The 12381-nt window shown below is 39.0% G+C and overlaps 1 protein-coding gene across 1 annotated transcript in view; it reads left to right on the plus strand.

The window, feature by feature from the left end:
* The first annotated feature begins 5203 nt into the window (after window positions 1–5203).
* LOC124605789 (rRNA N6-adenosine-methyltransferase ZCCHC4) overlaps window positions 5204–12381 on the plus strand; it is an 85071-nt gene continuing 77893 nt past the window's right edge. The window contains exons 1-2 of the mRNA XM_047137680.1: window positions 5204–5513; window positions 5965–6049. Coding sequence (XP_046993636.1) covers window positions 5968–6049 — 82 coding nt within the window. The 5' untranslated portion in view covers window positions 5204–5513; window positions 5965–5967. The remainder of the gene's footprint in view (window positions 5514–5964; window positions 6050–12381) is intronic.

The following is a 12381-nucleotide window of genomic DNA, read 5'->3' on the forward strand; positions in this document are numbered from 1 at the left end:
GCTCCTGCCCAATCTGGATAGCCGTGCATTAGACCGCACGGCTACCTGGTTGGTCATACTTATGTATTCTTACTCCTGCTCGTAAATCTCGCGAGTTCTCCATAGTAACTCCAGTGCTTGGCTGTTTAGCGTCACATCTCGATGCAAGGTATTGTCACTCAGCGAACGAACTCTCTTCCCGTGGCATTTATCACTCATTGCAATTTTCTAAACCACAGAACAATGCAAACACACGTTACAAACTAATCACAATGCACATTATGTAAAGTGTACACTGAAAACAAAGGCGGCAACGCTGGAGCTTTGACGCCATGACCGAAAGCGACTACTTCGCAGGGATTGGTTCGTACGGCACGCCTGACACCTCGCGCTTCTCATTCTTCACTGAGTGCTGGTATCGGAGCGATTGTTTCGGAGGCGGGGGTTTCGCGCCATTTCATTCGGAGCCTCCGGCTTTCTGTGGTTGGACAGGTCCAATCGAACAGACGGCATATTGGAGATGAATTATGCCATATTTGTTTGATTTTGCAGTGGAGTTTTGCGTAGCACGAAAACATGCTGTTTCCAGGCATAAATTCTATGAACACAAACCACCATCGAAGTTTTCTAATAGGAGTTTGTCATAATGAAACGTTGTGAAACGCTAAATTTATTGATAAACATTTTATAATAGTCTTATACGAACAATGAAGTACAAATATTGAAACATGATCACGTGACTTAAGCAGTGTTTAGTAGCTGAGTTGGAGGTCCTTGGTTCGATTTCACGCAACAGCAAATATTTTAATTCTCCATAAATGTACAAAATTTGTTTCTCTTTCACAGTTCTGCTACGAAAGCGTGTTTTCTTTTTTTTTTTCCTAGTAGGTAATGTATTTGTGAAGCTTTATTCAACACGCCATATACCTTTTATCAAGGGCTGTCCTTACAGCTTTCTGTTATAAACTGCCGAGTTAACATCCACACAGTGTCCCATCTTCATATAAATTTTTCACATGTTTTGTGAAATAAATTTGAAGATAGGGAACAAAGACGTAGTAGCAGTCCTGTGTGAAGAAAGTCTAACTGGAGACAAGCGTCGCTCCATCACAACATTAAAACCGAAAGTATCAAATTCCAAGCTAATTTCGACCTTCTGTTACGTTCTGATTAGCCTGTCCACAGCAGTGATTCCAAAAACTGTATGTAAGCGGGAAACAAGGGGGTGTTGTTGGTGTTCCGTTTCCTCATCGCTCTGTTAGTACTATTTACATCGAACAGTTTCTAAGGAAAGCATTGCAGCTACCCCAGCATGTAATTTTATTTTTTCCTCTATCCAGACTTATCAATCATTATCAAGAAGTGGAGAGTGGAGTGATGGGAGGCAGCAACGGAAATTGAGAAAAACGAAGGACAAATAATTTTATTATTTATAATTTTATTGTATATAACAGTAACTACATTAAATAATAAGGTTTAATTGATTAAACTCTACATAAGTTATAAATACTTCTTGTATCAACTCAGAAAAATAAATTTTCTAGCTGCTTCTGGGTAAGCGAATTACGCCTGTCAGAAATCATTAGTCCAGCTTTTGAAAATATTCTTTCGGCTGGTACAGATGAGCCTGAAATGCTCAAGTACCACTTGGCGAGGTCGCTTAGCCCTGTCGCACGATTTTCCCGGCACCAGTATTCAACAGGATTTGTCGTCTGAAGTAATACATTGATTCTCAACATACTGATGCACACAAATTGTTGCATCAACTGCAGTTGATGATGGCCTCTGCGTTTCTAATTTCTCTGCCATAAAATCTAGTGATCCTGCACCCCAGCGACTATAACCAGCAACTGGTTGCACCGTTTGTACAACTTTCTCTTCCTGCTTCTCGTTTCTTCAGCACGCTGGGAACTTCTTGAAGAGTGGATCAAAAAAAGTGGCTAACTTTGTGACAGTGCGTGTTTTATAGGGAAACGGGCACTTTTCAATTGATTCTTTAATAGATGTTAAATTCAGTTTAGCAGTGTTGGTGGTCAGCTTGTCATTCGCGTCCATGAGTGTTAAATAGACACCGTGAACTAGTGGAATAATTTGGGAGGCAGTCACATATTCTTCACCTGATAGAACAGTAATCACTGTATTTAACGGGCGTCGGCCGAAGTGGCCGTGCGGTTAAAGGCGCTGCAGTCTGGAACCGCAAGACCGCTACGGTCACAGGTTCGAATCCTGCCCCGGGCATGGATGTTTGTGATGTCCTTAGGTTAGTTAGGTTTAACTAGTTCTAAGTTCTAGGGGACTAATGACCTCAGCAGTTGAGTCCCATAGTGCTCAGAGCCATTTGAACCATTTGAACCATTTAACGGGCTACTAATTAAACTCACTTCCTGAAGAAACTGTCCAATCCTCCACTGAAATAAAAGTAACGAGATTCAATTAAATAGATGGTAAGTGGAAAAAGTTATATGTATTATAACTGCTCATGTATAGAGACCTGTAAGAAACCGAGAAGTGTTTGCCAGATGCGACGGAGCGAGGACAAGCTCGTCTTTCACTTCTAGCAAACGCGCGATCATAGCTAATCTGCTATTCCATCTTGTTGCAACATATTGCACTAGACGTAATCGCTGTTTCCCTGCGATATCTTGCATATTTGATAATTCTGCGTTAGCAATATTGCTTTGCCTGAAACGAATTTAAAAAATCATTGTTACACAGACGCGTTACAGGTGTTAGTGATGGAAATAAATAATCTGACTTACTTGAAATAAGTGACGACATCAGCACAATGATCTAACAGCACAGCCAGTGTGGGAGTGTTTTTTATACTGTCCGGCAAAACTAAATTCATTGTGTGTGCCACGCATCGTATATGGCGGATGGACAGGTGTTTTATAGCTGCGACCATATTTTGTCATTATCTGTGACAATGGCAGTTACTGTGGCAGAAATACACCACGTCTCCATTATTTTTTTAAGTTTATCAGCGACATTATCTGCCGTGTGGTTTTCTTTAAAAATGGAGCAATTAAGACATGCCGAAGTCAGTGTTGCATCTTTTATGAAATGCACCGTCACTGCTATGTAGTGACTCAGTGGTCAGCGTCACTGTTTTAACATTAGACAAATCCGTGAATACTGCATATTTTATGGCCACATATTTTTCTTGTAAAATATCCTGTGGACGTAATTAGTAATTGCAAGTTAATGTCACGAACGGTGCTATGTTTCTTACGCAAATAGTTACAATACAAAGTGAATTATGTTTTAGAATTGTATGTTAGCTGATATAACTAGTGCCTCTGATGTTTCTCGCAACACATCTACAGAAATCCATTAATTATCATTAACTCACATTTGAAAGAGCATGCCTTCCGGGTAGCGCATAGCGAGGATTCAGAGCTTCCACAAACTTTTGGAATGCACTGTCGTCCACAATTACGAATGGTTGCAATGTGGGAATAATGAAATGTGTTAAAGCATTGTCTAGTTACTTTTCTTTCTACGCTTTCCTTTCCATACTTTACGACTTCCATGTTGTTTTGCACTTCATTATTATAGGAGAGTTTATGAAATCTTTTTAAATGATCGTGAAGATTACATGTTCCTCCACCTGCGGCATATAGTCGTGTACACAACCTACACGTAACCTTTTGGCATCGTTCATCCTCTATCTCCAAGAAGCGCAACACATCCGATCTACGTTTTGACATACATAGAAAGGAATTATTTTACGATTAAAAATATAGTGGTTACCCAGATAAAGTCTAATCACACTTACAAGAAAATTTTCGAACGTTAATTAACTTCAAAATATCTACTTCCATGTGGGATACAAAAATACAACAAATACATGTTCCCGTCGGTTCAAAACAACCGCCTCATTTGTTTCGCCTCCTGTGCTAGTAGCAGAAACGACCGGGTGGAGCGCACTCGTCGGAAGCTCCGTTTGACCAGCGATATTCCTACGCGCCCTCCGTTTCCTCCGGCCAGCTTCCTCCGATAATACCGGATTACCGGTGATCACCGGATGTGGCGCACTAGTTGCAGACCAACTGAAACGCATACGTCAATTGCAAAGTTTCAGCGGGTGCGGTGAACCTGTTTGGACGCAGCATAGCTTGCTAACCGAGAGGAGAAAAAAAAAAAGTGCACTCATCAGGGCCTGCCGGAGTGGACGTGCGGTTCTAGGCGCTACAATCTGGAACCGCGAGACCGCTACGGTCGCAAGTTCGAATCCTGCCTCGGGCATGGATGTGTGTGATGTCCTTAGGTTAGTTAGGTTTAAGTAGTTCTAAGTTCTAGGGGGCTGATGACCCGAGAAGTTGAGTCCCATAGTGCTCAAAGCCATATGAACCATTTGAACCACTCATCAAGAAACAGTGTCCGCAGTAATTGGAAACTGTACTTGAGTCACAAGGCACTTAGAACCTATACCAATAGAAACTACAGTTTGCCAAGCTGCCTCTGAAAGTCCAATACATGGGAGAGCAGTTAGAGAAATCTTTTTACAAAGGTGCTGGGACAATGCTCTGGCTAAACAATCACATTTCCACAACTAAATGTAAAAAACTATATTTACCACAAAAATTTCTTCGAAGGTGGGTGTTCAACGTTCATTGTCACGTTTAACATCCTCTACATTGGGTACACTTTCATCAGTCGCTGTTCTCTGATCCATAAACTTTAAGAGAGAACCACTACACCAGTGGAATGTAAGCAGCATGTGAACTGGGTCTACGTTTGCTTGTGCTTTACGCATCTGCAATAAACAAAAGTATCTAAAATACTTGTATACTATGTAAATATTATTGTGCCCTGCAAGCATCTACAATGAACAAAAGTATGTATTCCAGATGCCTCGTGTGGTTCAGATGGCTCTGAGCACTGTGGGACTTAACTGCTGAGGTCATCAGCCCCCTAGAACTTAGAACTAGTTAAACCTAACTAACCTAAGGACATCACACACATTCATGCCCGAGGCAGGATTCGAACCTGAGACCGTAGCGGTCGCGCAGTTCCAGACTGTAGGGCCTAGAACCGCTCGGCCACTCCGGCCAGCATGCCTTATGTGATAGAGCGCCTAATCTCTTCACGCATTTCTATTATTTTTGTAGTCGAAGGAACACACCAACTAAATTAGGCAGCGATATTTACAAAAACACGAAAGACGTCAAATAGCGCAGCGATCCTAGCGCTCCAAGTGTTTACATTTCACATTGCTGATTGCAGTCATGAGTGAACAGAAGACGAACGACTTTTATGATCAAATATACGGCCAGAGCCTATATTTGATGATATTTCGTTGAAGAAAGGCGAGATTTGACAAAATTGCGTATTACACTGTCAAACTTTTTGACATATGTATTTAATTATCAACTCTGATGGAGAAATATGATAGCTTAATACCTGCCTAACGGATTGACAGTTGTTTGCAAACAGATCGTTGATTGTTTTGGTGTTCATATGGTTGAGTGAATGGTGTGATGCGGAAGGGTAGTGTAGTGTATTGCTGATTCTGAAGACGAAAGACGAAGGTTGGTTTTAAAGGCGCTCTCAACAGTTTTTAACACATTTGTCTAGAATATATAAGCAATTCTTCGTGTTATTTTTATTAATAAATGACTTCAATGTTCCGCGTAGTAATGAAAAACTCTGGTGCACAGGTACAAGAGGATGTGTTTCGCTTGCTTGTTTTAATGGTCAGGATTTTGATATTATTCAGCAACAACTAGATCTTCCCTCCTTTGAGTCATTTCGATTAGCTGCTGTGCTGCATAATATTTTAATGTGACGCGATGTGTTTTAACATGTCATTAACAGATGCTGAGTAAGTTACTGTGAAACCTACACAAACAATGTTTGTCAGCTTCAGGTCTACGTGAGAAGTTTGACATTATGAGAAGTTGTTTCCAGTAACTTTCTTACATTTATGTTGCATATGTTCACCAACTCTCTTTAAAACCCTGGAAAAATTCCAATTTTCAGAAAATGGTGAGAGGTATTGAAAATCAGAACCCGGTTTTGGATGTCATTATGGATGATTTGCCAAATCACCCTCAGTGCCCACATGGTATGTATTTTCATTACATTTTTCAGTGATTACTTAAATTAGTGTTGCCTCATGTAGCCATGTGCACTTGGATTGTAATTCTAACCTAGTATATTCTACTACCAATTACATGGTACATTTTAATGTAATTTAGTGTATTTTTTAAGACTTATTACATATTTACAAGTAGTTAAGAGATTCCTGAGAAAATATTGCCTAGGCATAAAATTCTGTGCTTTACTGATTCACAGTACATGGTGTATTTGCACATATTACCTGAACAGTTTGGTATGCAAGCCTATAATAACTTTACATTACATTAATACTTGTTTCATAGATCATGAATACGACATTCCGTAATGTTTCCATTACTCAATATAACTTACTTTTTTTAAAGTTACTATTCCGTATCAAAGAATTCATCTATTGAGTAGGAGGAGTTGTCATTCAGAAATTTCTTTTAATTTGTGTTTAAATGTTGTTGGCACTTGCCAGACTTTTAATGCTACTTGGCAAATGACCAGAGATTTTTGTGGCAGCACAGTTCACCCTTTTTTGTGCCAAAGTCAGAGTTAACCCAGAACAGATAAAAAGCATATGTTAGCTCTTCATGTAAATATCCTACAAAAAATTGTATTTCTTTCTTGTAAAGGAGTAAAATTGACTGTGTTTTCCAATCCTATCAAGGTTTTATTTTGTTCATGAGTAACTACGTTAGATTGATATCTTAGCACAGTAAAAAGTGTCACAGTAGAATTTCCAGTTTTTCAACTGTAAGTTCTGTCAAATGAGTTTATGTTACAGTTTGTACTTACACATCTGAGTTTGTCATCAGTAAAGTGATGATTTTGTTGTTCATGTATAATTGTCCTTTCCATAATTATACATTGAAGTGTGACATTTACTGTGGACTACGCAAAGAACTTATCTCGTTGATGAGTTTGAGAAACAGACCTTCTGAGAGACTGATTTGTAGGTAGACAGATACACAACTTACTTTCTAAATTATTTAAAGATATTGTCAGAGCAGAATGTTACAATTAACTTTGTGAGAGTTTCCTGTCTTTGTCAGTCTATACTGTTGATAGCCATTTTGCCTCTAGTCTCAGTTTAGTGTATATTTTCTCTAGTGTCAAAATCTTTTACATTGTTCTTAATATAGGCAATATTAAGAAAAGGCTAGATCCTGTTCACTTTAAAGATGACACGTTGAGTTGCAGACAGGCACAACAAAAAGCCACAGCCCTCTTCAGAAAAGAAAAGAGAACACACACATTCACAAAAGCAACCACATCTCATGCACATGACGGCTATCTCTGGCAGTTCCGGCAGGAGCTGCCAGAGGTAAGTCATATGTGCATGAGGTTTGGTTGCTTGTGTGAATGTGTGTACTATTGCTAGAAAAAGAGCTAGTTCTTGGTGTGTGAATGCTGTGCCATGCTCAACCCCTACTTATTTAACATGGTATCATTCATATGTTTGCCAAAGTATCTTGGGCAGTTTTTAATACTAGAAGATAACCTTTATGTTGTAGCAGACTTTGGGGAATGAATCACTCCACACAGTGTGAAAACAGGAAGAAAGAAAGAAAGTCAGTGCTATGAGAGTGATAGGAGAGTGAAATACAGCTAGATGGAGTGGCTCCACTTACTCTGATACCATTCCTATACTTCAGTTAGTTTTTGGTGTTTTGATGCATCAAGTTATTGGGGCCATTCGATAGCCAATCATAGTTCTTTTTTGAGCACCACATGCTTACTGTGTTACCTATTTGCTAAGTAAATGCAGAGCTTTAATTTACATGGCTGGTTGCACACTGGCAACGCTGTGCCCCCGCCACTGCAATCTGTCAGTCACATAGTTATTTTATTCAAGGAATAATGTAAGTACTATTTTTTACTCCTTTTTTAACTTACCTGTTAGATATACATGAAATATCCAACTTCATTTTCAAGTTGTATTTTCCTAAAGCGTGTTAGTCAGAGTGTAATTTACGTGTATCTGACAACAGCTGTACAAACGTTCTATATATAAAGTTATATTTAATGAAATGTTCAAAGTTTAAAATTTGGGATGACCACATTCAGTTGAAAATTCACCTTGGTTCTGCGGTTTAAGATTTATCCATCTCATTTGAAAGTCCAATTTCTCTACTGTGTAAGGAACTTCTTGTCCTTTTTTCTAAATTTTCTAGTTAAGGAAAGATTACAACTCAATGCTCTTGCATAGTTATTCAAATTTTAGAATGCAAGCCGCTCAAAAAATCTAATGTTACTGGTACTTTGTCGTAGACTGACATTCTAAGCCCTTGGCCATGTACAAAAAAGATATAGGTTCACTCTTGCATAGAAGATAACAGCAACCAGCTGCTTTCTATAATGCTATTTCTTTATTTAAATAGTACTGTTACTGGTTTCGAACCGACAGGTTCATCTTCAGATGGCTAGTTCACACTAAGATACATTTTACATTAACTTTTGTCTTTTATTTACCCAATTGATGAAATTTCCTTGGCGTGGTGGTGCCCTACAACCAAAACAAGATGTGAGACAATATCTTTTTAACTGTAATTGTGTCTGACAATGATTAATAATTTGTTTACATCACTTATAAATGGAAGATGTTTCAGTTACTTATGATAAAAAATCCGCACCATTACTTTCCATTGCAGACTGCTTGTGATCTTGCAGCAGCGAAAACTGTAAGATGCATTTATTTTATATGTATATGTATGCACGCAATCTAAAGCACCATTCACACACTAAGAAGTTTCACCACATGGAGGTATGTATACAAAGAAGGCAATATTGCAACCACAACAGTGCCAGAGACTTCCACTCTCAGAGATATTTCATTAGATACATGTATGTGACAGTAGGAATTAACAAATTACCAATGTTACGTTACTTACTATTTACATTAAAAGAGAACTGATCAAAATGGTGGCAAACAAATAAAGCAGTTAGTTTGTTATAAAGTGTTACTGTAGTGATATTACGTAAATATTATGGTACACATTGAAACTAAAGTAAATGATAAGAGCCAGAAGTACATAAATAAATATTACAACTATGGCTGTATTATGTAAATATTATGGCATACATTGGAAATACAGTAAATTAATTGGGATGGACGTACATATAAAAATATTACAAAAGTGGGCATTTCATTGTGTGTGTGGGGGGGGGGGGGGTGTTCTGTAATTGGAGAGCAATTGAATGAAATTTTGAAGTTGGAAGAAAGGCTGCATTTGCTAACTCGGTCTGTTCATTGAGGAGATTTTGTGGTGATTTGCTTTTATGTACATATATTTCAGTCTCCTCAAACAAATTCATAAAGCTACCTTTCTCAGCATGTTGCAGTACCTGTACATGGTCTTCAGTCCTCTTTATTTCATGATTGTTAGTAGTTACATGCATGGGAAATGTGGATTTTGAAATGTCGTATAAATGTATGGCATGTGCTCTTTGAACCGAGCCTCAATATTTCTCCCAGTTTGTCCTGTATAGTGAAAGGGGCAACTTTGACAGCTAAACTTGTGTCTGCCAGAAAGGGGGGGGGGGTGGTCTTATTCTTTAAGTTGTGAACTGCTCTCTGCTGGAGTGTGTTGTTTGTGTGGAAGCTTATTTTAATGTTTGTGTTTTTAAATAGTTTGCTTATTTTATAGGATATGCTTCCTAAGAAAGGTAGTGCAATATGTTTTCTTCTGTTTTCTACTGTTTTTTTTTTGTGTTAGCTGCATGGTTGTCTGGTATGCAGCTTTGTTGGCTGATGATTTTTGGATTTTTTGTGACAGTTTGTCTATCATGAGAGGGCTGTATCTATTGTTTGAGGCTATGGTTTTAATGATATTGATTTCTTTTTGAACTGGTTTAAGTGGAATTTTATGCAGGCAGATCAATATGGATCTAAAATATGCCATCTTATGCTGGTTTGGATGACAACATGAGCTGTTGACACGCACATCAATAGATGTTGGTTTCCTGTAAATCTCAAAATGATGTTTATGGTTTTTATTGGTGATTTTTACATCTAAGAAATTCATGCTGTTGTTGGTCTCATGTTCAGTGGCGAATTTGATGTTTTTGTGAATTCTGCTCAGATTTGTTGCTAATGTGTCTATTTCCTCGTTGGTGCCATCAAAGAGTATAATTGTATCATCAACATAGCTTTTGCAGTAGATGATTTTGCTGTTGGTGTGCTATTAGCTTAAAAAATTCTGCTTTAAGTGACTTACATAAATATCTGCTAACATCCCAGCTAGGCTGCTGCCAATCCATCTTTCTGTTTGTGTATTTTTTGTTAAAGCTGAAGTGATTGTATGGCAGTATCAAGGAGAGTAACTCAATGAACTCCTCTGCAAGATCACAAACAGTTTGAAATGGAATGTAATGGTGCAGAGTTTTCATCATAAATAACTGAAACATCTTCCCTTTAATGATTTGTTTACATCACTTAAAATTGTTGTGAGGCACATTTACAGTTAAAAAGACATTGTCTCACATCTTGTTTTGGTTGTAGGGCACCACCACCCCAAGGAAATTTCATCAATAGGGGAAAAAAAAGGCGAAAGCTAACGTAAAATGTATCTTAATGTGAACTAGCCATCTGAAGATAAACATGTCAGTTTGAAGTGGGTAACAACACTATTTAAATAAAGGAATAGCACTGTAAAAAGCAGCTAGTTGCTGTTATCTTCTATGCAAGAGTCAATCTGTTCTAGTGTTGCTGTTGAAAATTGCACACTTTTATTAGAAAAACACTTTAGTCTTCAAGATACGAGTTATGATTCTAGAAAATTATTTGCAGGTCTATTACCAAACACTTGACAAAAAAAGTAACCTAAAATCTGCTCATAAAACGGAACACGGTATTAATGCCATTTTAAGGGTATTGTCATGTAGAAGAAGGTGTAATTAGATGAATGATGAACACTAACTTCACTTAACGAAGGTTTATTCAGCACGGCCAGAACACATACGGTATATATACAGCTACTACAGAACATTCCAGTACAATGATTCTTGCCATTTGTGGATACTTCTAGAATGTACTCGAACCAAATATAGAAATTAAAATTTTACAGTTCAGGTGAGTTTTGAACTCACGACCCTCGATGCAACAGGCTAGTCCCATACTATGGTGACAGTGCTTCTCAGCTTCTTCTGCGACATTGCTCCCTCCTTAAGAGAACAGCGTCTCAGTGTTATGTCCTCCTAGTCCGGGAACGAGTCATTGGTCCTGGATACTCCAACTCCTGATGACTGATGTTCGCCCTGGCAGTGATCTTCTTGGAACTTCTTTTGCCGCTAAGCTCTTCGTCACCTTTCTGCTTGTTGCCCGTCGCTGGAGCTTTGAATTTACCCGGGGTTGCAGGGTCCTTATAGGGCTTCATTCGAAGGACGTGGAGCGTATCTCTGATCTTTCGTTGTCTTGTGTCGGGGTCGAAATCTTCAACTTCATAAGTAACGTCAGACAACTCTCTTACAACCTTACAAGGACCAAAGTAGCGCCTGAGGAGCTTGTCAGAGAGACAAACCTTCCAAACAGGAGTGAAGATCCAGATGAGGTCACCAGGCTGATAGACAGCCATGCTGTGGCTCGCATCATACCTTCGGCAATCGTTTTTTTGAGCCTGCAGCATGTGGAGTCGAGCTAACTGCTGAGCTTCCTCAGCTCTGGTTAACACCTGGCTGATGTAGTCATTGTCCACGTCATCAGGGTGTAACGGAAACACAGTGTTGCCTCACACCCATGCACCAGGAAAAATGGTGTAAATCTTATGGTGTCTTGTTTGATGGTGTTGTAGGCAAACGTCACGAAAGATAGCACCTCATCCCAGTTGCTCTGCTCAACATTGACGAACATTGATAGCATGTCGGTCAAGGTCTTATTAAGGCGTTCAGTAAGCTCGTTAGTTTGCGGATGGTAGGCAGTCGTCTTGTGATGAGTAATGTTGCACCGACGGTTTATCTCTGTAGCAAGATTCAATGGAAAAATTTTCCCGTGATCCGTAATTAACGACCTGGGGCACCGTGTTTTAATACAATGTCTTCTATGATGAATTTGGCTACCTCGAGTGCTTCGGCTGTTTTCACTGCTTTTGTAATGGCACAGTGTGTCAGATAATCAGTGCAAACAATAATCCATCTATTGGTGCTAGCAGACATTGGAAATCATCCGAGGAGGTCAATCCCAACATACTGGAAAGCCATTTCGGCTGGTGGAATTGGTATGAGTCGGCCAGGTGGTTTCTGAGGAACTGCCTTTTTCCTCTGGCACTCTCGACAGTGCAACACATAGTGACGGACACTCCTAAAAAAACCTGGCCAGAAAAATCTCTTGCAGACCCT

This window comes from Schistocerca americana, chromosome 3 (assembly GCF_021461395.2).
Source record: "Schistocerca americana isolate TAMUIC-IGC-003095 chromosome 3, iqSchAmer2.1, whole genome shotgun sequence".
Classification (NCBI taxonomy): domain Eukaryota; kingdom Metazoa; phylum Arthropoda; class Insecta; order Orthoptera; family Acrididae; genus Schistocerca; species Schistocerca americana.